General features: G+C 47.5%; 1 protein-coding gene across 1 annotated transcript in view; it reads left to right on the forward strand.

The window, feature by feature from the left end:
* Positions 1–3859: 3859 nt before the first annotated feature.
* COL20A1 (collagen type XX alpha 1 chain) overlaps positions 3860–27718 on the forward strand; it is a 42553-nt gene continuing 18694 nt past the window's right edge. The window contains exons 1-20 of the mRNA XM_034066913.1: positions 3860–3938; positions 6297–6407; positions 7893–8036; positions 8252–8410; positions 8804–9004; positions 10233–10388; positions 11060–11179; positions 11323–11487; positions 13063–13227; positions 14460–14632; positions 15188–15317; positions 15794–15939; positions 17404–17527; positions 17995–18134; positions 18729–18858; positions 19378–19520; positions 20603–20735; positions 23849–23991; positions 24626–24755; positions 25050–25106. Of these exons, the coding sequence (XP_033922804.1) occupies positions 3866–3938; positions 6297–6407; positions 7893–8036; positions 8252–8410; positions 8804–9004; positions 10233–10388; positions 11060–11179; positions 11323–11487; positions 13063–13227; positions 14460–14632; positions 15188–15317; positions 15794–15939; positions 17404–17527; positions 17995–18134; positions 18729–18858; positions 19378–19520; positions 20603–20735; positions 23849–23991; positions 24626–24755; positions 25050–25106 (2743 nt within the window). The 5' untranslated portion in view covers positions 3860–3865. The remainder of the gene's footprint in view (positions 3939–6296; positions 6408–7892; positions 8037–8251; positions 8411–8803; positions 9005–10232; positions 10389–11059; positions 11180–11322; positions 11488–13062; positions 13228–14459; positions 14633–15187; positions 15318–15793; positions 15940–17403; positions 17528–17994; positions 18135–18728; positions 18859–19377; positions 19521–20602; positions 20736–23848; positions 23992–24625; positions 24756–25049; positions 25107–27718) is intronic.

Consider the following 27718-nt stretch of genomic DNA (forward strand, 5'->3'; position numbering starts at 1 on the left):
CATTGAACGGCAACTGTGGGGTTCTCGCAGCTTGCACTGTTGTGATAGGAAACTGATGCTGACCCAGAGATGCAGCTGGAAATGTGGCCTCTGTGATGAGGAATTCCACTGCCACTTGTTCCCTTCCTGGCAACGAGGATGAAATCTGTCTGAAAAGGTTTTGGCACAGAGCTGGGCCCTCTCAAAGCACTCCTAGGGCTGGGGACCACATGCTGGGAGAGCTCAGGGCTGTCTCCCACAGCCCCATCGAGCTCCAGTTCATGAATCAGCCTCTGGCCTCGCAAACCTTACAGATGTGCTCAATTTCCTCCGACAAACCCAATTTGCCTTCAGTGCAAAGGCCGAGCTCTCCAGTGCCTGATGGGATGTGGATGGGGGCCGGGCTGACTTCATCCCTGGGAGCCTGACAGTGGGAGGGAGCCAGGACTTGTTGCTGCGCTCTAGGAACTCTGCCTGCAGCTTCCTAAGTGTGTGTTTAGCGTTAGTTCTCAAAGCTCTCCATTGCTTTCCATAGCAGCAGCGCTTTGCTTTACATACACGCTTCATTCAGCCGCACATCGGGGCTAACAGCGCTCTCTGCTGCGTGGTGAGCGGGAGGTGGGGGCATCCCTCTCCCCCTGCTCTCCCTCCCCTTCCTTACCCCTGCTGACGGCTGGGAATTGGAATCTCTCATCACGCCGAGCAGCAGATGAGGCGCCAGGGCTGCTTCAACCGGGATCTCACAATGTAGCTGGATCCGTCGCACTTCCCGGCTCCCTCCAGGGAAAAGCTGCTCCATTGAGGTCTGTGGCTCATTCATTCCCCTCTGGGGCTCGGTCTGCAGGGATGCCCAGGAGGGATGTGCTGGTCTGGGGCAGCGGCAGAGCAGGGGTTGGAAACTTGGAGCTTGGGGCAGTGCAAGCGATGCTGCACGGGGTGGCAGGGCTCATTATGGTGAAGTAGCTTCAAGACTCGTCTTCACTGCAGATCAGGTCTAAATAGTGCCAGGGCTGTTTTAGCAATGCTTTTGGGGTGATTTCTGCAGGAAATGCACTTTGCTCGTTGGTTTGTTTGGGGTTTTTCTCTTCTATTTTGTGGATAATGGCATAAAACCTATGGGAAATTGCTGCCAGGGAGGATGGTACCTGGAAAGGTCTGTAGCAATGGCCATTGTCTGGGGTGGGTTTCCCACCTGGAGGTGTGGTGTGGGTCTGCATCAAGCTGATGTTGCTGCCTGGGCTGTGGGGAGCTGCAAAGGGTCAGCCTAGCAGTGAAACTTGTGCCTAAGTTCTGTGCAGAGATGGGGATGGCCTCTGGGGTGAGGAAATGTCCCCAAACTGCAGCTGTGGAGGGTGGGAATCATTCCCAGTGCCCCCAAATCCCCACTTGAGTTGTGCTGGTTTAAACAAGGGATTTTTTTGCGTGGTTTTCTGGGTTTTTGGTTAAAATTACTACTTTTAAAGTTTCCTGCACAGATAAAGGGGATTTTTGACTGCTTTAACCCCCAAATCCCCCTTGAACACACAGCTGGGGCAAAGTGGGAAGTGGTGTGTCCCATCCCATGTGTGTCCACCCCCCAGTTTTCCAGCTCATGGAATTACTCACCACATGCTCCATGTGTTGCTATCTCCAAACTCCTTTCCTAGGTGAGTAATGGGAGATGGGCATCAGTGTGTCCACTGGCACATTGGTACCACTGTGGTCACCTTGGTTCCACGTCCCACAGCCCAGCCTGGCTGGATGGTGGCACCAGTGAGGGTAGAGATAGGTGGGAAAGGACCACAGAGACACAGAGTGGGGGCTTGGGTCTCCCAAAGGTAACCTGGGGAGGGGTCTGCAGGGCCAGGATGAGAGAGCTCCATCAGCTGCGTATCATACACCTTTTCATACAGGTGCATCTGTAATTCCCACTTTATGGGTAGGAAAAGAGAAGCTGGAGAAGAGGCAAAACAGCGATGGGTTTGCCTTTGAGAGGGGAGGAAGAGATAAATCCCTGCTCCTTGCTTTAGTCACAGTGAAGATTCACACCCTGGGCAGTTACTGGATGCAATCGGGGTTAATACTGAACTCATCCTCATAGACACATCAGGGTGGAAGCTCCTGGCTGAACCAGGTGTAGTGCAGGCTGGAGAAGCCCATGTGTTAACTTCACTGGACTTCAGATCCATACAACCTTGATTAACAGGAAAAGCTCATGCACAATCCAGTGCTTTCGCCAGAGGTTGGCACCCCATTAACCTGCAGAGCCATGGGGAAGCTGCAGGGAAATCAGGAGCAGGTTTTGGTATTGCAGAATGGAATGAATGAAACTTTGGATTCAGGGAGTTCTCCAAAAATACAGGTTCTTGCTGTCATTTGGCACATGTCCCTCTGCAGCCAGGGCAGGCTTTGCTCTCATTGAGGTGACAGTCCCATTCCTGAACCCACCTGTAAAAGGTTTGCTGTTTATTATAAGCAATGACTTCATTTATTAACTGGGAAAGAAAGGCAAGTGTTTCCCATGGCGAAGGGCTTCAGTTACACTGCAGTTGTTCTGTATAACCTGATCTTCTGTCAAGAAGCCTAGCACAGAGTGAGTGGGATGGTCACCATCTCCCTATTACAACTTGTGCATTTTCCATTCATTCTTACATCAATTCAGGACTATTTAAACCCCAGATCATGCCTGGGTCACTCATGTGCATATTCAGTTTTCCTTGCAATAGCTAAAAAGCTGACATGTTTGAAGGGAAATAGGCATTTGCCAGAAGCCTCTAAATACCTGTCCATCAAAGTGAATGGAAGTGAAATGTCGCTGCAGATGGTGATGGAGGGAGCTGGTGTCTGGTCTGGTTCTGCCAAAAGCAATGAGGCTGAAACGTGCAGCGCAAAAATGACAGATGCCAATGGTGTGTTGTAAAAGGCCAGCAGCATGTTTTAAACCTGGTGTGTTGGGATTGTGACAAGGGGGGGGTACTGTTTCCAATGGGGTGGTTTTACCCTAACCCAAACTGAATGAAACTAAAATCCAGGCTGGCAAAGGGAATGGAAGGATGGTGAGGTCCATAGGCTGTGTATCCTTAGCCTGCCAGCTTTATTGATGCTGCAGGGGTTACTTCTAAGTCAAATGGATCCCCTGCCATCATTAAGTCCATAACTGCATCTGTTTCCAGTCTGTGCAGGTGAACAGGTTAAAACCAAAGCATCCCAACAAGTCCTGAATGCAACTGCTCAGGAAACCCACTGTGAAATCACAAATAACCCCCTTGTTTCTAAACTGTTGACACATAAACTCGGCTCCATCTGTGTTATCCCTCCTGCTGTGTGATTGCTTTATCACAGTGCCTGCAAGGTCATTAGATCTCTGATGTAAGGAGCTTGTCTGCCAAAGAGTGCCCCTCTAAATGCTTTTTGCCTTATAATCAGTGTGTGCATTGCAGGGATATGAGAATGGTGCTGTGTGTTTGCATGCGTGCATTGATTTTGGTCATGACAATCAGAATGGCTTCTTATGATTTAAACTAGAAATCTATGTCTGTCTAGTGATTCAGCCAATGCTGCTTATCTCCATCTCCATCATCAGAGCAGAACCCAGCACCCAGTGTCCATCTTCAGGACCAAGTAGGCTGAGAGGAATATTACATCAAAAGACTAATTCCTCTCAAGTTTATAAGCACAGTTTAGTACTTAGTGGTCCAGAGAACAGGAATATAAATATTATATAGGGATCGCAGGGAATTCATGTGCACTTCTCCATCCACCCTTCCAGTGCTGTCAGTGATGGGTAGAACTGTAGATCTCAGCTTGCTGTCCCTTAAGTGAGGACTGCAAACCCTGTTTTGCCATAGTGAAGTGTAACATCTGCTTGTCCTTCCTTATGTTTGCCCTCTCATAGGTCCTGGTCACCATGCTGATTCACACTTGCTTCTTTCTTGCCTGCCTGCCTGTGGTGAGCCATGTCTGGGGTCATGCTGGACAAGGTAAGGGGCTTGCCTGCCCTCGCTCTGGGCAATTCCCTATGGTTTGGCTGTCAGCAGGGTTATCCCAGCCCTTGCTCAAGCCTTTCCCTTTGGCACTGGCACCGCACTTGAGGGATATTCCCGATCACACACAGGATTTCAAGGGGATGCTGTGTGCTGGTGTCTGTTGGTGAAGCTCCAAACAGCTTGTTCCTGCACACAGAGAGCAATGGGAGATCAGGGGGCCCCATTTGAGGAGGCTGTCTTGATCCCTCCCCATCCTGTAAAGCCAGTCCTCATCATTGGCAGCAGTTCAGCTCCCCGCTCCCTCACACCAGGGATGCATTTCAGCCTGTATAAGCAGTGAAGGGCGCTTATGTGATCTGGACCTTGAGAAATAGGAATAAAAAGGGTGTTGCTGCTGTTACTCACCACATCATGTCCTGCTCTCTGAAACTATTGCTTTGGATGTACATGGTGACACATGGTGTAACATCTGGACAAGAAAGCACATGAGGCACATTCCTCCTGTAACACACAGCACTCCCATGGCACCATGAATGACCAGAAGATACCTATAGCTATGTTGAAGATGTCGAAGAACCACTTCTATATTGTGTTTGAGCCTTTCTGGTGAGGTGATGTCACTTCAGAGCTTGGATAGATGTGGCTCCATGCTGTGCATCTTCCACACCAGCCTCCACAGTTAAAACTGGACTTAACTCCTTGTGAACCAAAGAGCAAGGTTACAGCATCAAATAGCACACATCCAACACAGGGCAGGGAAACAGTGGAGCTTTCATGGCACTGGGATTCATTTGCATCCAGCACATAATGGTGCTTTAGAGGATGCTGTCTGGGGACATTTTTGCCTTTTTAGCTTCTGGGTTCCTAGAGTGATGGCCAAGGAGCTGGACCACACTTGGCCAAAAGAAGACAGCTCCATGTTTAATCTAACCATGAATTCCCTTCATTGTTCCATGATCTTTCACCATTTCTCTTTGGCATCATTCTGGGATTTGTTTTTGCCCTTCACCCCTCTTCCCAATGTTTTCTTCCTTCCCCTTCAGATTTGCCTGGGATGAGATGTGAATCTGAGCTTTGTTCTCCCAAAACAGTTATCTGCTTGTAGGGCAGCCCGCAGGAAGCCTCTGCAAGGAAAGGTTAAGGCACAGATGTTGGGCTGAGACAAGCAAGTCCTCACTTCCAGCTCCTGCTGCTTTCCTGTGGCTTCATGGCAAAGATGGCAGGAGATGTATGGACACAATGCAAGACCAGATTAGAGACTTGAGGAGCTACACTTTGCCAGCACCAAGCTGGGCACCCTGGGTCACCCTAAGCTGTTTCCTTATCAGTAATGGTAAAGGGAAAGAGATTGGTAACAACTGCAGATGAGGGGGCCATTTGAGTGCAGATGTTTATCATTGCAGGCAAAGGATGTGCTCACTCATTGCATATCAGGGCAGCCGGCTGGAAAGGCAGCTGTAAGGCACTGTGTCAGGAAGGCAGGGAGGCAAATGTGCTGAGTTGCCATCCTCTACCCAGTCAAGTGAAGAAGTTTCATGCAGTGGCAGTGGCAGGAGGGTACAGCTGCATTTTACCAAGGAATTATTGCTTTGGAGTGTGACACACGAGTTCAGACATCAGCTGGGTTTAACAGCTGCCTGTGAAGTCTGGAGATGAGAAGTGAATGTGCTCTATCTCCTCTTTGCCTCCTTGTCTGGTAGTATTCTTTTCCTTAAGATTTGTCCTTTAGTTTACTGCTCCTGCAGCAAACTGGTCCAAACTGGTGCCTGTGAGTTATGGGCCTGACAGGAACTGTTATTTACACTCTATCACGTTTTCTTTCCTATTTCTTTCATTCTAACCCCAGCAGGTCCTTGGAGCTTCCTCTGGACCGATCTTTATGCAGGATTATGTGATCCATCACCTGGGGATTGCCTGTGTTCTCAGCAACCCAAACCTAGTGAAGAGCCTCCCTGAGCCCTTGTATCTGTTCCTGCCCTCCCACTTCAGATGCTCACACTAAACACATCTGCTGAAACAAACTATTCCGAATGAAAGCTCTCAGGAGAGACCTCCAAGATGTGAGGGGTGCAGAGGAAGCCCTCACCTCTGTGCTAGGCTGCTTTCCCTCTTTGCAGTGGTCCCATTTCCATAGTGAGGTCCCATTTCCTCTTCACACAGGGTGCAGGCTGCGGATTTGCAGTGATTCACTGTAGGTTCATGGCAGGGGAGCTGCAGGACCCACCCTGTAGCACCAGGGATGCTGAGGGCTTGCATGGGATGGTGAAAGGTTTCATAGAGTAGATGGCATCTGTGGTTTCTGAGTGCATATACAGAGGGAATAACAGCACAGACACTTCTCCTCCTCCCCAGGGTCAGGCCGGCTGAAACTCACTGTCCTTTCAGAAGACAGGCTCCAGATGAAATGGAAAGAGACTGAAGGGAACATCAGTGGCTACAAGGTTCGGGTAAAGCCCATGGCAGGTATGTGCTAATGCATTGGGCATCAGATCCAGCAGAGGTTTGTGTATGAGAGGGGGACTGAGCTCCACCTTTAACTGGTGGACAACAGGACTTAAGGAAGAGCATTATTTGGACCTTGAGGTTAAAGAGATAAGGCAGTGGGAATTATCCACTGGTTGGTCTGGTTTCAAGTGTTCATTACCTACATCAAATCTTTACACTGCACTATACATGCACTACAGACACAAAGCCTTTCTGACCAAAATGCCACAGGCACAACCCCTCTATCATTCATTCACAAGACAGAGATGAAAATCAGCTCTCTTCATCCTAAGGGAAAGGCTTAGTCAGAAAGTTTTGCTTTTGGGACTGTGTGAGAAAAAGGATGTTGGAAGGCTCAGTGCCTGGTTCTTCTATGGGAGCTCTCAGCAATCCCCCTTCCTGCAGGGACATGGGAAGGGAAGTCCTTGACCCATGTGTGTGGGGTTCACCCTAACTCCCTATCCTGGCCAAACTCCAGCTCTCCCTGACTTTGGACAGAGAACCCGATGGTGATGGAAGGACACGATGTGCCTTGGCAAGGAGCAGTGTGGTTGGAGGCCACCTTAGTCTTGGCTGGCATTCGGTTTCCAATCACTTCCAGCAGCTGGAGAAGGAGCTGCCGTGCGGCAGAGCTCCTGTGATCATCCACCCGCTTTTAGCTCAGCCCCCACCTGTTTCCAAGCTGGAGCAGGAGGTTTCTCATTCCTTCCCCTCAGAGAGCAATGAGCATCCCGGGAATGCAGGGCATCCCCACTTGGAGCACATGCCTGAGGCTTTCCCTCTTATCTGGCTGGGGAGCTCCACCTCCAGCCCTAGGCATGAGCACAGGGATGACAGGTCAGAAACACATCCATCTCTGTAATTTAAAGTGTGTAGATATTCTCTAATCAGAGGGGTTTGAATCTCTCCATTGGTTTTGCGTAGCTGCCTTCTGCTTTGCAGAGCTGCCGCACTCCATCTGCTCACTGCCAACACAAATGCTCCCAGTTTTGCCTGGTCAAGGCATCACAGACCCAGGACAGGGCCCAGTACAGTGAGGTTTGCAGGGACATCACGGGAGACTGGCTGGGATAAGGAAAATGAATCCCAAGTGAATGACCTCTGGAGGCACCAAACCACTTCCTCACTTTGTCACATATAACCATAAGCACATCACTTGGTTGGATGTTTTTGTATGCAATATATACTACCATTTGCGCAGTGTTTACCCGTTGAAGACCTGCTTTTCACTCAGCAATGCTGTGAGAGTCTAACAAACGCTGGGTGGGACCTGATTTAATAAAACCCCTCAATATCCTTAATTCTGGATTGGGAAAAAAAGTCAGAGCTCCACAAAATGAAAACAAATGGGAGCAGACTGAGGTCCCTGGGCAGGCATTCCCTGCATTTCAGCAGTGCTTTCACTACTGTCAGCTTCAATTTAAGCACTAACAAGCTCTGAACTGTGGCTTCATCCCACCCCAGGGGACTCAGAGCAAGAAGTCATGCTGAAAACCAAGACTCCCAAAGCCACAGTGGGGGGGCTGAGCCCTACCAAGGAATACACGCTGCAGGTCTACGTGCTCAATGGCTCCCAGGAAGCCCTGTTTGCCAAGAGGAAGTTTGTGAGTAAGTAGAATGGGCTACAAGCTTCCATTCATAGAGCTCCTGAGGCTCTTGGGGAGGTGTCATGTGCAGAGTAGACTATGAAGCAACCAGAGCTTGTTAATGCTTTGGTTGGAAGGTTAGAAAGGCAAGGATGGTGAAGATACAAGGGATGAGGAATGGACCGTGAAGCAGACCTGTCTATATTGATTCTCTCCCTGGTTTTGGTCTTCCTACAGTAGAGGAGCTCAAAAACGCCTCCCAGACTAGAAATAACCGGAGGAATTCGGGAGCTGCATCAGGAAAGAACCTCACCTCTTTGGGGAACCCAGCAACTGAGCACAGTGGGGTGGCAGAGGTCACCCCACCACCCCTGAACACAGTCTTGGCACAGCCAGGTGGGTGCATGGACACAGTACATTGGGTTTAGGTGCCATAGTGAGTTTTCCCTGTTTTAACTTTATAAACACGAGTTAGTTTTAATCATCAAAGATAATGGGAAGGACAAACTTTTGATGTGATCCACTACTCATTATTATTAACTTTATGTGCATGTTATTACTCTGTGTATGTTAAGTACTAATATTAGTATTAACTCACATATAGCCCTCTCAGGGGCATGAACAAAGATGTTCTCCTTTAGCTATTTATTTGTGTAAAGTCTGTAGGACTTTATCCTCTCTGAGCCCCCTGCACCTCTGTCAAATGGGGCTTAAATCAGCCGAGGAGGGGAACAGGTTGCATGGGGATAACGCACGAGGGACAGTGGGATGTTTCTCTTTGGAGCACAGCAAAGGACAGAGCTGAGAAGAAAAGGCAGAAGGGGATTCAGCCAAAGGGGTTGGGAGAAGCAACAAGAAACCAGCCCAGTGTGGAGGCCAGTGCGACAGGAGCAACGCCAACCCCCACTAAGCCATCCCAGCGCACTCCTGTGAGCCCGGAACGGGAATCACTAGGGAAAGAAAAGCCCACAAAGGATTCATTGAGGAGAGGTGAGAGGGGTTTCAAACATGTCTTATTCCTTCTTCCCTACTGTTATCCTTCATGTTCATTGAATGCCAGCTTCCCACCCGTCTCTATCACCAGGGTTTTCAATAGTACAGTGCTGCTGGTGGTGCTTTCGATTGCTAGGTCATGGCTTGGGGAGTCACAGGAGAAGTCTGGAGCTCTGTAGAACATCACAGACTTTAAGGCAAACTGGAGCTTAGGCCAAAAATTCCTTCCAGATGATTTCATTTATTGGTTTGCCACCATTCTCTCCCTTCCTGTTGCCACCTCCTCCTGCTTCTGACAGATCCATGTAAGAGTCCGTATACTTCAACAGATGCCCTCCAGCCATTGACCTTTCCAAGCCTTCAGAAGGGAAGGAGAAAATCATTACCCAACCTGCTCCTCCTTCTGGACTTGTTCTTCACCTGATAACTGGATAACTGATCCATGATGATCCTTCAGATTCATCAGTTGAGACTATAACAAGGCAGAGGGCTCAGAGAACTGTTGAAGCAGTGGGAACGGGACTAGCCAGAGCATCCTTATTTGTTCTCTTAACACCAATAGGAACCCATGGCTGTGAAAAAAGACAGGAGAGTGACCTTTCTGGAGCCCACTGAATAGATGGGATCATCCATTTCCCTTCCACAAAGGTGGAAATCCCCCATCTGAAAAATACACAAGGAAGATGCATTTGACCAGTGACATGTGCTGTCTTATCCCCTGCTAAGCTGCAGGCCTGGGGTGGGGAGAAAAGCAGGGCTTGAGTATCTGTGATGCCAGCAGGTTTTTACAGAGATTGGATTTAATATAAAGCCACGGAATAATTATAGCCCAGGGGGGATGTTGTGATGGAATGGAATGAAGCAATCACCTGCAATTCCTGGAGACTTAGGCAACATAAAAGGGAAGCACTGGGCTGGGGCTGAGATGTAATGGAGCTGACAGCGAGCAGAGAGTAGTGCTTGGGTTAGGCACACACTTCCTGACAGCTTTAACCTGTTCTTGGCAGGAATGCGGCTGCACATCCTTCCAGTTCTTGGTACTGAGATGGGTTACCCTTTGCCATGGGGTTTTCCCAAGATGCTGGGATGCGTCAGGCTGGCAGATGGTCCAATCCACCATCCAGATGAGGCCTTGCATTGCAGATTTGCTTTTTGTCTTAAAACTGAAGCTGGTTTTCCTCCTTTACATTTGCTTCTCTCAACATCAAATCTTATCCCTTCCCAGGTTCCCAATTTCAGTGTGACACATCTGCAATGACTGATATTGTCCTGCTTGTGGATGGATCCTGGAGCATCGGACGCAACAATTTCAAGCTCATTAAGGAGTTTCTGAGCAATCTGATTTCCCCATTCACTATTGGCCAAGACAAGATAAGAGTAGGTAGGAGACTTTCCTGTTTCCTGACCTTGGGAAATCCGTGTTTGAAGGGGTCTGTTCCCGTGGTTATGTGCTTCTCTGAGGAACTTGTATTCCTGTAGGTTGGGGTCCTGCTTGTCGCTCCTGAGAGCATCATCTGGTAGCAAGCTCTGGCCTCTAGTGGCTGTAAGCAATAGCTACACAATAAACAGAGCCACATCTGGGCAGCACCAGCCTCAGTGCTGATGCTGAGCTACATTTGGGATTTGCTGCCTACCTTTGTGGAGGTGCTCAGCCTTCATAGCTCTGCATAGACAGATACAGTGGCAATGCCCTGCTCAGATGCTTTGTGTTCAACCAAGAGCAGTGATGCTTCCAGTTCTGAGTTTCTTCCCACTCCTTGCAGCTGACTAGTTTGACCCCACCTAACATTAAGACCTTAGACCTTATAAAGTGTTTCAGAGCATCACCACATAGGCAGGTACCACTGTACCCAGTCTGATGCATCACCCAACTGCCTCCATGACAAGGACCATGCAGAGAAGTGGAGATAGAAAACAAATCTGTTCATCTTCACTCCGTTTCTTTATTTGTGACATCTTCCCATGGCAATCCTGACACCACATCCCCCAGGTGGGTCTCCTCTTGCAGCTTTCCTTGGCTTGTGTAATGCTGATGGCTCTTGCCTTCCCCAGGGCTGTCCCAGTACAGCAGTGATCCCCGCACAGAGTGGGACCTGAGCACTTACTCTACGAAGGACCAGGTCCTGGATGCTGTGAGGAGTTTGCGGTACAAAGGAGGCAACACCTTTACAGGTAACTCCATCTCACACGTCTCTGCTAAATGAAGTATGTGGCTGCAGTGGGGAAAACTGTTCCCATGGGATGATGTTCTCCATGGGGACCAAGTCCATTGCGGGCAGAGAAAAGGATAACCATTCATCCCTGCTCCTCTCCAGGTCTGGCACTGACCCACGTCCTGGAGCAGAATCTGAAACCAGATGCTGGTGCCCGGCTGGAGGCTGAGAAGTTGGTGATACTCTTGACAGATGGAAAATCCCAGGATGATGCCAACCTGGCTGCTCAGACCCTGAAAAACCTGGGCATAGAGATATTTGCCATTGGTAAGATCACAACCATCTATAAGCTATAGCACAAAGTCAACCTACTTTGTTATAGGACAAAGGGAATGGCTTGAACCTGCCTGAGGGGAGACTGAGATGAGCTCTTAGGCAGAAGCTGTTCCCTGTGAGGGTGCTGAGGCGCTGGCACAGGGTGCCCAGAGAAGCTGTGGCTGCCCCATCCCTGGCAGTGCTCAAGGCCAGGTTGGACACAGGGGCTTGGAGCAGCTGCTCCAGTGGAAGGGGTCAGGGCTTGGAGCTGGCAGGGGTTGGAGCTGGATGAGCTTTACGGTCTCTTCCCACCCAAACCAGTCTGGGGTTCTATGATAGGATGATACTTTTGATCTTCTTTAATTGAAGTTTATGTTCCCTCATCTTTGATAGAAGCATCCTCAGGCTGTAAAACTAAGAGAGTAGGACTTTATTACATTGTGACTAGGATGATAATGATCTCATTTATTCAGCACAGGTAGTATCTTCAAAGGGTATTTTGTTTGCTTCGAAAAAGCAATAACTCACAGGAGAGATTCCACACCTCTCATCTGAAGACATTTGTGAGCATCAGAGACGTGTGCCATGAGAACAGCCAATTCTCAGCTGTGGAATTAAGCAAGAGAACATTGCATTTGGGATGGCAGGAGACCTCCTTTACAAATACTGCTTCTGCAACTTGCCATTCTCTGAATAGCATCATCTGCTCTTCACTATCCAGCAGCAATGAGAAGCAAAACAGCCTTGAGCAGCTCTGTCCTTGATGAGTACAGGAGTCTGCTAGAGACAAATACATGAGCAATAAAGTTACATAGAAAACTCTCTTAAAATTACAATCCCCAAAACTTTAAGTGCTAATTTACGTTGAAAACACACAAGCAAGGGTTTATTGCATAGGGTTCTGTAGCAACGGGATGGAGGCAAGCAAAGCTGGTTAGATAAAGGGTTTGGGCTTCATAAAAGGATGCTCATCTGGCAATGTTAGGGCAGCCTTGAACCTACTACTGGGAAGCAAAATAAGTTATACACTGTGGAATTTGGTCTGCAGAGGGTTAATGAGGATGGTGAGCAGAAGAACGGGGATGGAGATGCTCTGTGATGGTGAAGTTCTGCTAAATAGATTGCTTTTTGCTCATCCCTGACTCTCTCAAAACGCAGTGTGATGTTCTGAGGAACAACAGACTGCGGGGAGTGCTGGCATCTCATAAACACAAAACTGTTGTTTATTCATCCATTCCTTCCTCTATTCATGCCACATGCCTCTTAGGGTGAAAAACACCTCTCTTCCTGCTAGCAAAGCCTGCAAGCGATGAGGAGGCAGAAAACCAGAAGGGTTCACTGGACTGTCTCCAGGCCACACATCATCTCCTGTGTGCACAGAATGGAAAGCACTACTCAGGCTGAACTGAGGCTGTTGCTGCAGGAAAGCCCAAATCTGTTCTCAGACACCCAGGTGGAATGATAGAGAGGCTCTGCTTGGACAGCAGGATGACAATGGACCCATCCTACCTCTGAACAAGCCACACAGATGCAAAGTTGCTCCTCTCTGGGCAGTGTCCTCAGTCTCATTCTCTGCTCTGGTTGCAGGGGTGAAGAACGCGGATGAGGCAGAGCTGAGGCAAGTGGCATCGGAGCCGCTGGAGCTCACTGTGTACAATGTGCTGGACTTCCCACTGCTGAGCTCGCTGGTTGGCAAACTCACCCGGGTCCTGTGCACCAGGATCAGAGAGAAGAGCAGCAGGGAAAATGCAGGTGAAGTGAATGGCTGCACCATCCAACTTTACTCCTTTAGTGCTGATCTCCTTGCTCAGCCCTCTTGCTGCCTGACAATGGTCCTTGTCCCATTGATGTGTTGGCATTTCTTCTGTGGACATTGTCTCCTACAAGACCCTCTGGGTGCAGTTCTTGCACTCTCAATCCACTGCTGACTCCCCACTGTCTCTAACACATCACATAGAGATGCTACGTGGTAGATGTTTCTATTCTGATGCTCTTGGTTTAGTTGCCTGCTTTTGGCCTGTGGCCCAATACAAGCAACAGCCATTTCTAACAGGGATTTGGATAACTCTTGGTGGATATAATCACCTAATAACTACCACTGTGGGGATGAGGGGACTTCTTTTCCCTCTTCTGTTATCATATGGTGTGAGAAATGTGTTGTAACCATCTCCTTTTCTGAGTTTCTTTCAACCAAGAGGAGGCACGAAAAGCAAAAGAGCTAATACGAGAATGTGTTAGGGAGTGTGTATGGAGGAAAAGTGGAGGTAGGGAGAGGAGATGCTAAAACATCTAGACACATTTATTTTCTCTACACTTTGAATGATGGATCTCCAAGGCATTTTCAAGTTAAACCCAGACAGCCCATTTCTTTCCTTTGCTGGAAAGCAGCTCGTATGATGAACAAGAGAGTGAAGAACCACTGCAGATGTTAGCTTAGATCCTCAGGAGGAATATTGTGCACACATTTCTATTTATCTCTGCTCTAAGGCTGGCCTAAGGAGAATGTGAAAGTCTAATTTTCAAGCGTGCTTTTATTTTAATGCTCCAGAGATTCACCTAAACAAATGGATTCATCCTTATTAATTTGTCTTGTTTGGTATAATTAGACCTTTTTCAAAGTGCAGATTAGGCTAAAGAGAAATGGGCTGCTCAAAAAACTGAAACCAAAATAACTTGTGTTAGTTAATTTTGGCCATTTTTGTGATTTCTCAAAGCTGGGTCATCTTTTGGATACAGGCAAATCTGCAGACTTGTGTTGCAAAAAGTATTCCCAGCACCCAGCAGATGCACAGCCTGTTCTCTATGGAGCAGTTGTGTTCTCTGGATGCCCAGTTGTAAAACACGTGTTTGGAACAGTTTCTATGCTCTATAGGGAAAGAGACACTAACACGGGTTGAAAACCATCAGTCGTATTTAGGAGCTGGAATGTACATTTGACATGGAAAGTCTGGATATAAGAAAGTAACTGTGGTTTTAACTCCTAGGCAGCGCTGTGAAAGAGAGCACTGTGAGCTCGGGTCCCCAACTGAGCCCAACTGACCTTAAAATATCAGCTGTGACCTCTAAGAGCATGCACTTGACGTGGAGTTCTCCTCCAAGACCACCAAAGAACTACCGGGTTGTGTATTACCCCTCTAAGGGTGGCATGCCCGAAGAGGTGAGAGCCCTTGCTTTGGACAGCTAGGACTGCAGTATCATCCAGGTTATGGCTGGGAATTTAGGCTTGAGTAGACAAAAAGATGAGGCTGGAGGTGTGGTTCTGGTGGGACATCAGCTAAAATGTGGTCAGCTCATAGGATGAGCAGACACAAGAGGAAATGGGGTAAATATCTTGCTAGAAATAATGCAAGCCATGACAATGCTGGTTTTAATCTTATGAAGTGTTATCCCCTCCCTAAAACATCTGGTTTGGCCCAGAGGACTCAGGTGCACCGAGCTGTCCAAGGATGCTCATCTGTGATAGATAATGACATAGAAAAGCAAATCCAGATTGTTGATGGATTTCCATCACAGATCCCAGCCCTAGGGGACAGGAATGCTTATTGCCTCTTAGCTGTCTATTCTGGGGAGATGCTAGCTTACACAAGATACAGAAGGCAACAAGACTTCTTGTTTCTGGGCACTAGTTGCTAGGAGAGGCCAGTTCAGCCATTGCTTTGCTGAAGAGTGGCTAGAACATCCCTTTCCTGACAGCCTTTCTTTCTGCTTTCAGGTGATTTTAGATGGAGCAGTCTCCTCTTTGCAGCTTTCCAATCTGACCTCGCACACAGAGTATGTGGTGTCAGTGATTCCTGTTTATGATACAGTTGTTGGGGATGGGCTGAGAGGCGTCACCTCCACATGTAGGTCGTGAGTAGAGAGAATGATGTTGCTGCATGCATGATAAGTGAACAAAGCTCTTTGCAACCATCTCAGGCTGGAGCCTGACATTGGATTCTTCCCCCTTGCTCAAGTTCAGTCTATCTACAGCTATCTCCATCTGTAGAGATGTTCAGAACTTGACCAGACAAAACCCTGAGCAACCTGCTCTTTGAGAAGCAAGTTGGACCAGAGACCTTCAGGGGTCCTTGAAAAGGAGACCACTGATGTGGCAGTAACTCCCCATGCTAGAAATAACCTTACAACCCCTTGCTGCCTTTTTATCCTCGGGTTAATCCGAGTGAATTAAACCTGTTCTCAGTAAAGTGGCTGCTCCACTGTGTTAGATGTGGGGTAGACGCTCACCAACAGTAGCTGTCACAAAACCACGTCTCCTCTGAGGTTTGAGCTGTCACAGACCTCACACTGAAGATATCTTTCTGCCTTGTTTCTCCATCAGTGCCTTTGTCTTCCCCTCGCTCCCTACGTGTCTCTGAGCTGAGCCACAACAGTATAAGGCTGAGCTGGAAGGCAGCACAGGGAGCCACGCAGTACCTGGTGCTCTGCTCCGCAGCCCCTGATGGGGCAGAGGACTATACAACAGAGGTAGAGTTCATGACAACAGTGACAATATCATGTTTTCTGTGTCTGGGTTGTTCAGTTCTAGCTCTAACCTCTGTGAATTAGCATCATGTGTCACTATTATTGCCAGCAACGTCTTTCATGGAAGGGTTGGTTTTGATGGGGTATCTCAAAGGGGTATATAACGTGGGGGTTTCACATGGGAAATAAAGGCATAGGAGAGAACAGGCTGTCTCATGGGGCTCTGAAAACCCAGGCACTGAACTCACTTCTTTGCAGCCCCAAATGTGATTGCTTTATCCTTGAGGCTGTACATAAACACCTTTACTGTGCTTATCTCTAAGTGTTAACTGAAAACTCATTAGGGTGGTTTTGGCTGACCTCTAGGAACAGACCCATAGCACTGTGGAAGGATGAAACAACACCTGATGAACAGAAAACCCTTACAAATGTCAAAGAACCATTTGCCATGTGTGTGTTTAAATGAATTAGCTGGAATATGTGTAGGCTGAAGATATGAATGCAAAATAACGGAGGGGAAACCTATTGCCTCTTTGACTTGGATTCCCACCCCTGAATGCACAGCAATAGGAGCAATCACAGGATGGTTTTCAAAACAGACCAATTAGTGCTGGTTTATGATTATTAATTTATTAATACTTTCTATTAATTGTCATCATATTAGAACATTTCTGCAGTTACTGACAGTGAGAGCGCAAGGTTATGGGATATCTGCATACCCAGCATTAAGATGCTCCCAGCCCCTCATACAACCGCACTCCATTGTGTGAAGGCTCCTAAGGGTCTCTGGGTAGAGCAGAGAGCAGCAGGAGAGCTGTGGCCGAGCTGTGTTTAGCGGCAGGTGGCAGCAGCCCTGCTGCAATGGGGCTGCTTGCAGCAGGCAGCTCTGCCTCTTCTCCATGCGTCTGAGCAAAGTGCGATCGCATCCATCGTGTGCTCCCCTATCCAACCCGGAACAGATAGCATCGGTTTTGTGTGAGACTTACATGTCTATGCAAGATTAGGGTAGGAGAATCATAGAATCATAAAATCAGAATAGTTTGGGTTGGAAGGGACCTTCAAAGCTCATCTAATCCCACTGCCTGCAATGAGCAGGGGCTTCTTCAACTCAGAAGATGTTGCTCAGAACCGCACCCAGCCTGGCTTTGACTGGCTTCAGGGATGGTGCATCCACCAACCACCTGAATATAAGAACTACCCTCATTGTAAATTGTGTATTTTACCACCCTCATGGTAAATTACTCATGTCCAGCCTGAATCTCCCCTCTTTTAGTTTAAAAAGTGATGTATACCTCAGTGTATCCCTTGGGAAGAAGCAGAGTACTATAGATCACTTACTCAAGTGGTGAAGTCCTAGAGTGGAGAAGTCCCTTAGTATAGCCTTGTTGCCGTAATACTTTAGTCTGTTGAGGGTATTGGTAGGTGCCCTAGAGCTAAAGGGTACCCAAACCATCTCTCTGTTAACAGGTGAAGGTGTCCCAGCCTGAGGTCCTGCTGGATGGGCTGTCCCCCAGCACGGAGTACTCCATCGCAGTGTATGCAATGTATGGGGAGGATGCGAGTGATCCAGCCAGCATCCAGGAAACCACCTGTAAGTGCTGCTGCTGCTTCCTGAGCTGTTATTAAACACTTAAGGCAGGAAAGACGTGTTAAATGAGGGCTTCCCATACTGTACATGTGGCTTGTAAACACTACCTCTTCCCTGCCTCATCTTAAGCGGATATTGGTCCCTGAGGGGATCTCTAATTACATGGTGAGCTGTGAGAAAGGAATGATTTCCCCCTGGTAAAAAAGGACTCCTGAAAAAGCTGTTCCCTGAGGTATTTGCTGTCTGAGGAGGAAAAGGGAATTATGTGGCTATGTTTTCCCCTAAGGCCCAGGCAGCCTTTCATGCACCCCAGAGGCATGTACAGCAACAACATAAATATAATTCCCTGCATGGTGAATTAGTCTCTTAATTCAAGGTGGGATCATCTACGATCAGAAGGAGGCAACCGATAGCATTGCCACTGTGCAGGCTGTGAAACCTTGGAATGCTGTCATTAACTGTTGTTGCAGTGGCCTTGAGTCCTCCCAGGTACCTGAGCTTCTCGGAGCTGAGCCATGCATCTGTTCGGGTCAGCTGGGAGGCTGCATCTCCGGCTGTGAAAGCTCACCACGTCAGCTATGTTTCTAGCAGAGGGAGCAATGCTGCAGAGGTGAGTCCTCATGGGGCTGGTGGAAGGAAAAAGGGGAGGTCGCATCCTGCCTTGCTCTCCTTCAGCTGCATGGTTCAGAGACCGCGTTTTCTGCTGTCTGAAATGGCACTTTTGATGGTGTTGCCATCCATGTGCTAATCCCCCTGCAGCTGTACCCATGCTCCTCTCCATATCATAGAATGGTTTGGGTTGAAAGGGACCTTTAAAGGTCATTTAGTCCAGCAACCCTGCAATGAGCAGGAGCATCTTCAACTATATCAGGATGCTCAGGCCCCCACACAACCCAACCTTGAATGTTCCCAGGGATGGGACCTTTATCACCTCTCTGGGCAGCCTGTGCCAGTGCCTCATCACCCTCATCATCAAACATTTTCTTGTATCTAGTTTGAATCTACTCTCTTTTAGTTTAAAACTCTTACCCCTTGTCCTATCACAGTAGGCCCCAAAATGTCTGTTCCCATCTTTCCTATAAGCCCTCTTTAAGTATCAAAAGGCTGCAATAAGGCCTTCCCAGAGCCTCCTCTTCTCCAGGCTGAACAAGCCCAACCCTCCCATGCCATTTCATACAATACTCACACAACTCCTCCACCGCAGGTCGAGGTTCCTGGCACTGCAACATCCACTGTCCTGAGCCCTTTGTCCTCCCTCACCCAATACTTCATCAGTGTCAGATCTACATATGATGAAGGGGACTCCTTTCCAATTACTGGCAATGTTACCACCTGTAAGTAGGGAATGGAAGTGCTTTTGGTCTCAGTAAAAGGTGATGAAATTGGCTTGTGTGTGTCTGAACAGGAATGTCCTGAAGATCAGTCCTAGCAGGTCATGGCCAAAACCCTTGCACAAACCCCGAATGACTCTTGTTCCTTGCATGTGGAGTATATCCAACTGTGTTATGTTTAAAACAAGGTGGAAGGAATAAAGGAAGGAAGCAAAGAGTGAGGTCTCACTCACCTCTGTGTCCTTGAGAGCCCTCCTAACCCTCTCCCCTTTACAACATCAGCGTGATAACGTCTCCTCTCCTCAAATGAGATAATCCTTCTTAATTAGGGGTTTAAAACCAATTTATCCCTCTCTGTCCCGATGGCTGCTGTCATATGGGTGTGTGGAAGTGAAAGACAGGCTGCTCTCAGACATCTGCCCGGTTGATGTTTTGCTCCCCAACCATCTGCTCCCCACCTTGGCTCTGACAAGGCGCTGTCAGTGCCTGTGCTCCAGCTCCTTTTCCTTCTGCATCCCTCAGTAAAGGTCCCCCCACCGCAAGCACTGAAGGTCACTGAGCTCTCCGGGAACAGCCTCCGACTGCAATGGGAAGCTGTCGCTGCCTCCGATGTGGTTGTCTATCAGATCAAATGGAGCACGGCCAGTGGAGAGAAGCCTCAGGAGGTATGAACCCACATATAGTTGTGGGGAGGCTGGGTTGGCTTTGTGCTTGCTTGATGGCTCTGAACCCACCTGAGTGTCATCGGGTGGTGTAAAGCTATTCAGGTTAATGCACTCAAGCAGTTAAACAGTCCATCACCCAGCTGAAGGAGTCTATGGAATAAGACAGGCTCTCTCCCATGTCTGGCACTGCTCAGTGGAGCAGTCACCTTGAGTGCTGGAAGCAGGAGGGAGAGTGGGAAAGAGCCCTGCAGGCTCTTGGAAGATTGCAGAAGTGTTCTGGAAAATCTCAAGGATGAAACTCAATAGGGACAAGCAGAAAGTATAAAGCTTAGGCAGGGATAATTAACTGCAGGTATACAGGATGCAGAACAAACTGCTAAGAAGCAGTTTGGTAGAAAAAGATCTGGGGCTGCAGAGGATCACCAGCCCACAATGTCAAGGAGCTGTGGGAAAGTCAAAGATGATACTCAAGTATTTAAAGCTGGCCTCTAAGACAGGAGAAGCAACTTCTGCTTTCCTCAGTGCTGGTAAGCACTTTTAGGATACTGGTCCTTAAGAAGGATGAGGTCCAAGTGCATGCAGAATGACCAGGGACAGAGCTGGTGCAGGGAGGGCAGGGATGGACAAGGGGACTTCTTCCATCTCAAGACCCTGTTTTCAGTATGAGTGCAAACAGAAGTTTAAATGGCAGTTTAAATACACAAGTCTCTCATGCAATGTTTCACACCTGGGCTGGAATAGGGGTGTACTGGGGCTTCTGTCCTCAGCATACCTAAAAGATGGGAACTGAGCAAAGGGATTTCATGCTCCAGGCAGGTTGACAGCCTTGTGTCAGAGCACTGTGTTGTGGCATTGAATCAGCTGCTGACTACACCTGGGCTTCAATGCATGGGTATCTTCCCTGCATTAATCAGGGCTGGAATTTTGCCTTTGCTTTGATGTGTGCAGCCCCCAACAGTAGACTTCGTCCCTGAAGCTCCATGCTAACTCATTTGTGCCTATGGGTAATGTGTGAGCCAGACACTTGGACTAGCTTGGGGATGCCTGGGAGCTCAACTGACTCATTTCTCCCCCTACTGCAGCTCTCCATTGCTGGAAATGTGGCAACTGCTGTCCTGCCAGGCTTGCAGAAGAACACTGACTATAAAATATCCATCTGGGCCTATTACAAAGATGGTGCTCGAAGTGACACCGTTTCTGTGCAGCACAGGACCAGTAAGTGACCAGCGCTTGGTATCCACAGCCTAAGGGTAATAAACAGGGCACAAGATGCCTCAGAACCCATCACAGACCACAGATCTGGTCATCTCCAGCTCTGAAAACCCAAAGCTGAACATCTGAAAAGGGCTTGAGATATTTAGCCTTCTGTCTTAGTGTTCTGAATTGGTCCTGACAAAAGGCTGGGCAAACACAAGCAGGCTGGTGCCTCTCGCAGGCATCTGACACCCTTGCAATGTGTTTCATGTCAAATACATTGCTTTGCCCTCCCTCCTTCTGTGTAGTGCACTGATGCAAATGAATTGGCTTTCTGCAGGGTGTTCAGCTGAACGTGTCACTGTGCTGCGTGATGAATGTCTCCTGTTAGTAAAATATTGTCTCTTAAGGAGGGTGAGGATTTCTCCAGCTACGTCATTGCTGAGCTGTGCTCCATCTGAGGGCACTTACACAAATGAGAGAGAATCCTACAGCAGACTCTGCATTGGAAGCTTATCTAAACCTTGCTTTGTACAGGCAGGGTGTGAGGTTTAAAAGTGGCACTCCCAGAGGTCCCCTTAATTAATATTGCGTGTGTAATGGCTTTGTTGGCACTGAATGGAATACATTCACTGTGAATGGAATACAATTTATTCGACAGCAGCAGTCCTCTCCTCCTCCATCTCTCAACCTCCTTTGCAGAATAAACTCATTTAGGGTGGTGCTGAGCTGATAAAGTGCAGAATAAATGGCAATCTTGAAATGAGAAGCTGAGGTTTTATTAGTAATGAGGAATGATAGCATTTCTTTACAGAAGGCCACCTCAAGCAAGTACTTAGGAGCTGCATACTGATGTGAAAACCAGAAAAGAGGAAGCATCCTGCAGGTGTATAATGACAAAGGGACAGTTAGAGCTCTTCAGAGGCTTTGGAAAACGAATGGCTGTATCAAGCCATCAATTACAAATGCCAGTTGCTCCCTCATCCCACTGCAAACGACACGCGATGGTGCCCTTCCAGGCACATTTGAACAAGCCAGTCCTTGGCTGTGTTGGCACCCCAGTGGGACATGGGAAGCAATTTGACTTATGCTTGTCAGCTGCTGTCCTTGTTCAGGAACAAGGATGCCTTGGGGATGTCAGACTTTGCCTTGCTGCGTGAAGAAAGCGAAGGGCTCACAGAAACCAGGTTTGAGGACTTCCAACCTTAACTATTCTAAGATGCTATGGGCACCCATTAGAATCAGTGCCATTCCCCAGGGCCAATTTTTGCTTCTACAATCAATGTCTTTGATGGTCATTCTTTGTTTATAATGTTTAAAGTAAGAAGTGCTCACAGGAGAGGATTGGCACAGGAAAAGAGATGGCTGATGGTTTCCAGGATGCAGTGCTGATCTTGGGCACTTGTGGATGCCAGTGAATTAATTAGGCTTGTGCAACGGATGTATGGGAAGATGTGGCACTAGGCAGGACTCTGGGAAATTCTGGGATATGGTTATACTTCAAACCTTTACTGTTTTGAGCAGAAACTATCATATTTAGTGTGAAGAACAAAGCAGATGTTGGATGGAACTGCTGGTGAAGCTGGGCTGAGCCACCCTGACTGACTTTGCACTGAAGTAGATTACAGAATGCTTATGCGCCCCATTCCTCTAGCTAAGCTATGCCAGCAGCAGCTCGAGGCTGATAAACATCTTCAAGTTTATGCAGCTCTTCAATGAGCTTTTCCTAGCAGAGCATACATTACAAATAAAAGGGATTGAAATGTGGGAAAGAAGCTTTGACCCATGATGACGAGGGGAAAACATGCCCTATTTAACCATTGCCAATGAGTGTTTGATGGAGTGGACTCCAGGGTTTTACTCTTATTTGAAAATGTGCCTGTGATAGTGGTTAGATCCGAGAGCAAGCCGGATTCCTCCTATGGACGGTTCAAGAGGTAATAGAAGACACAGATGGTGTCCTCTGTGTCAGAGAGGCTTCTATCCTCCTGGGCAGCTTCAGGAGGTGACCTTTCCACAGCTGTCAGATCCATGCCATCAACTTCTGCCAGGCCTGGGGGCTTTCCAGAATAAACCCATCTCAGAAGACTTCTCCTAACTTTCCCTTTAAACTTCAGTTAGAGTCCTGCCTTACCTCGGCTGAAGGAAACAGCCAGCAAGGATGCAGACGTGTAGCACAGCACTAATAACAGTGCTGTTGCAGTCATTTTACCTCCCACCCTTGTTTCCCTCTCCGCTTTACCTTGCGGTGATGCCCAGCAACAACCCCAGCCTGATTCAGCTGCTAGCAGTCCTTAGCTTAAGGAAAAGTAAGCTCATTTTATACAGAAAAGGGAAGAAGATCAATGAAGACGCAAATGATCTTCGTTCAACCTATGCTCTCAGGTCACCCTACACTTTGCTGGGTGGGCAGAAGAGCCTTACAGGTAAAACTGCAGTAAGAAATCCCACAGCCTGCGTGTGTGTCCTTGACTGTCCCTAAGGCTCATCCATCATTTTTAGGCTCTTCTGAGTAAAATGATTCTTTTTCTCTGTCTGAGACTTCTGTGTTAATTAGAATTGCTCTGGATGCCCTCCTCAAGGCTGTGGGATGAGTAAATTGTGTGTGCTGGCTGCTCTGGGGCTTCTTTAGCGTAATTGTAAAACAAAGGAAAACATGGAAAATATTAGGAATTATGTTGTGTGATCCAGGTTGAATTGGCAATAAAGCTGTTTAGTGTATCTCCAGATCCTTGATGAAATTTGGTTGCAGTTTGGGTCTTTATGAAAGGTATCCATTAGTTTTGTCTGTTAAAGGAAAAAAGAAAGAAAAAGGCAAAGGTAAAAGAAAGCAAAATGAAAGGGAAAGGAAAGGGAAAGAAAAGGATCTTTTTGTTAGACTTCCGTGACTCTTAGGCTTTGAATTGCTGAATGCTTGAGCTGTACTGTGCTGTACTTGGGCAAAGCACATCCCTCCAGAATTGGTTTCTCTCTTGCCTGGTCCCCAAGGTGACAGCTTCTGCCCTGAGCATGAGTTAACTGCCCAGCAGAGCACTGAAGTGCTCAGAAACAGGCTTGGAAGCAAGTGCTGCTGGCCCCATTCATAGGCATTAATACCTGCCTTTGATGCTGCTCATCTCTAATCCCCATTGCAGATTCCCGGAGCCCACCCACCAACCTCTCCATTGACTCCGAGACCCCCACCAGCCTCCAGGTGCACTGGACCCCCCCCGATGGCCGCATACAGCACTACAAAATCACCTACCACCCTGTGTCTGATGCTGGTGCTCAGCAAACAGTGAGTCTCCAGCTCCTTTGTACATGACAGGCACTGGACCAGAGGGACAAGGGGACAATCTCATGCCAGGGGAGCTCTGCTCGTTCCAGTAGGATTTACCTTCAGGATGGTGGGTTTGCAGGACTATGGACCCAAATCTCTTCCCCTGAATTGCTGATGTGTTGCTATGGGAAGAGATCCTCCAGGATTCCTTGTGATTGTGTCCATCAAAGCTGCTGATAGCACAGCTTTCCTTCCTCCCTGAATTGGGATGGGGGATTCTTGGAGGCAGAGGAGTAGAGGATAAACCTACTGCCCCTCTGACTTAAGGAGGATAAACATTAACCTTCTCAAACTCAGATTTTCCCATTCAAACTGCCATGTTATGAGGTGCTTCTGCTGCATTTGCATAGAGAATATTGGGATCTTTATACAGGGAAATGTTCTTCCTCTGGACACACCTTGTCCAATGGCAATGCATAGCCAGACTTTCTCGCTTGCTCTCAGTGCTTCCTGAACTAAGTGGGGATGCTGCCCTGAGCACCACTGTTCCAGGACTCCCAACTAGAACCCTTCCATGTAACTCTGGGCTGTGAGTAAGAGCTACAAGGGGAAGCCTTCCCAAGTGTTGGGTTCTTTTTTCACCCCATTGTAGATCATGGCTTCTGGCAAAAGCAGCAGTGTGACCCTGCAGCCGCTGCTGCCTGATCGAGCCTACAAGGTGACCATCTCTGCCATCCACTACACAGGGGAGAGTGAGATCACATCCACCACGGGACGGACAGGTCAGTGTATGAGTCAGAATGGGCATGTTCCTCATAACCTTCCACCTACTGGTATTGAGGCCATCTCTATTGGGGCAGCAATGTCTTGCTTGCCCTGAGCTGTGGCCAAGGCTGGGTTTTGCTCAGCAGGGTAGATGACTAACTCTGAAAAGGGAAAATCCTGCCCCAATTTCTCTACTCTTGTGATTAGTGGCAATTCCAGCATGACTGGGAAGGGCTGGTAACATCCTGGTCTTGAGCCAGGCATTGCAGCCTTGAGTTACAAGCTTATGCATGAATTGCTTTCTCTTTCAGCTCCTGTGCTGTCTAAATTCCCTTCAATACGAGGATTCATTCCATCTAAAACAGAGGGTAAATGATCTCCCATAAAGTCTTGCTTTGGGTTTGTATTGGGTGTTTTCAGTGGCAAATCACAGAGTGTGGGCTCTGCAGAGCAGGCAGCGGTGGACATGTCAGCTCCTGACAGATGCCTTTGGGGACTGCCCAAGGACAGCCGGAAACCACACAACTGCTTAAAATGCTATCACTTCTGATAGCATTTTTAGAGGGTTTCTGCACAGCTTCACCAAAATGGAGCAAAGGGAATAAGGACCCAGTTTAGGAAAGGTCCCTGTAATGTCCCTTATTAAATTTAATGAGCATATGTTCTCATAGCTGATTGAAAGCAAAGTACAAACTGGATTAGGGAGGAATGTTGAATTAAGAGGGTTATAAGAAGTTAAGAGATAAATATTAGAGTACAGCCATTACAGCAGCACTGGCTTTCCCTGCATATTGCACATGATTGTAAACAAAACTGATTGAGGGAAGCCAATAGGGAAGAATAAGGCAGATTGGATGGGAAAACTTCAGTTTGTACCTGATAAGGAATGTATCAGACTAAGTTTTCAAGTGGCTTAGTGATGAAATCACAGGGGAAAAGTCCTGTGAACTTCGGAGAAGAAAACAATCCTCCCATAGGGTTGATGAGTCACCTTGTAGAATTGAACGTAGCTGTTTGGCTGGGGTAGCTGAAAAGGCAATAGAAGAGATATTAGATTTTGTGAGTTTTATAAAGTATCTCTTGTCTTGAAGATGTGGAGACAATAGTGCTGGAAAACTTAGAAGTGCAGTGAGACTCCAACGTGTATATGTAACCACATCATTGAGAGAAATGCTCTGAGGCTGCAGGTGTCTGAATCATCATAGACTCATAGAATGGTTTGCAGACCATTGGAAGAGACCTCAAAGTTCACCCAGTTCCAACCCACGGATGTTTATTATACACTTTATAACTGTATTTGGATGGGACTTGAGGAGGAAAGCAAAGAGCAGCAGGATTCCCAGGCTGGAAAGGCCAGGAAAAAGCCTTCAAAGCAGGAGTGTGAAGTGCCAGTGTCAGGGATCCTTACACTGACTCTGAGACTCTTCTTCTAAGCTGAGAATTGCCACATCAAAGAGCTATGAGCACTCCAAGTGCCTCCAGCCTGGGAAGGAGGAATTTCCAGGGATATCAGCAAGAAGGATACCGGGGCCTAGGCAGGGGTCAGGAGGAGAAAATCAGACCCAAGCAAGAAAGTCACATATCTGGTAAATGGGCAAGTTTTCATCCTGCTTATAGCCTGTTGGGGGGATTTCTTTACTTCATCATGCTCTAATTCTGAGCAGTGCTTCACCTTTGGAAAGCTGGTTTGTTTCTGGAAGGGGAAGAGAAAGAGCAGTGTGTAGCTTGTAGATATAAATCAGACAATCCTGGATGCAGGACATGGCTCCACAGCCAGGGGCTGGTCAAGCTCAAAGTGATGATTTTTGAGGCTTAAGTTACAGTAACTGATTTCTTAAATGATTTCTATAGATTCCCTTCAATAGTTTCATACCAAATTCTAAAGGAATCATGGTCTATATATATATGTATAAAACTATTCATCAGGATGAATAACAGAGGTCATGGCAACCTGTAAGTCTTTGTGGTTTAACTCCTGGCTTCAGCAGTCCCATAGCCATCAAAGTCGCAGGTTTGGGTGCCCTTTCTTTGATGCATGTCTTGATAATGAAGAACAGCATTGAAACCCCTACAGACTTGACAATCTCAGGTGCATTGGGGAGGGTAAATCACCCCCTTTAATATTTTTACTCATTTTACAGATGTTAGGTGTGGACAATGGGAAGCTCTGCTTCTCTGCAGAGGTATTAAATGACATTGAAGAATAGCGATAGCAAGGCTAGAATGAAACCTCAGTATAATGATCTGTAAGATTCTATTATACTGATGACCTAGAAAACCTTTCATGAAGTAGTCCATCTCATCAAGTGTCCTTGATTTTCAGGGACATTTCTCCTTTTGCGTCAAGCATTCCCTTTGTCCCAGCTCCATCTGGCATCCATAGCCTGGGATTTGCTTCTTAGCAGATAACTGAAAGCAGCATTCGTGCACTGCTTTCTAAAACACCCCTTTACCTGAGCTTTATAAATGGAGAGTGCTTGCAACCAGAGTGCCTCATGTTCCAGCTTCACATCGCAGGCTTTTCTTCTCTGCCTTTGCTTTCTGTCCTGTGGGATCTCAGAGAATTCATCAAGGGAATTTCTGACATGCAAACTGCAGAACTTTGCCCAAACTCTTTGTGTTTCCCTAAAGAGTTCCAAAGCCAAACTCTCAGGTTAAGATAGACAGTTTTGCTGTGTGTATTTTGAGTTTCAGGTACAACACTTGGAGCTGCAGAAATCTTCCTCTATTTTACACCATCACTAAGGTGTATATTACAGTGGAAAGACTATTAAAAATAATGAGTGGTTTGATGTCTGTTTTTAAAGAGGAACTTGCAGAACATGATGCTTCCTTGTGTTTTGTATGGTAAGGTGCCAGGTGAGTCAGTCAAAAGCGACCATGAAGATGTTTGATGATGAAAGACAGTACTTCTGGTTTTGTGATGGGCAAGCCAAGAAACAACCTTTATAGTTGCATACACATAAATTGTCTCTCTCTC

The sequence above is a fragment of the Melopsittacus undulatus genome, chromosome 10, assembly GCF_012275295.1.
Source record: "Melopsittacus undulatus isolate bMelUnd1 chromosome 10, bMelUnd1.mat.Z, whole genome shotgun sequence".
NCBI classification, from domain to species: domain Eukaryota; kingdom Metazoa; phylum Chordata; class Aves; order Psittaciformes; family Psittaculidae; genus Melopsittacus; species Melopsittacus undulatus.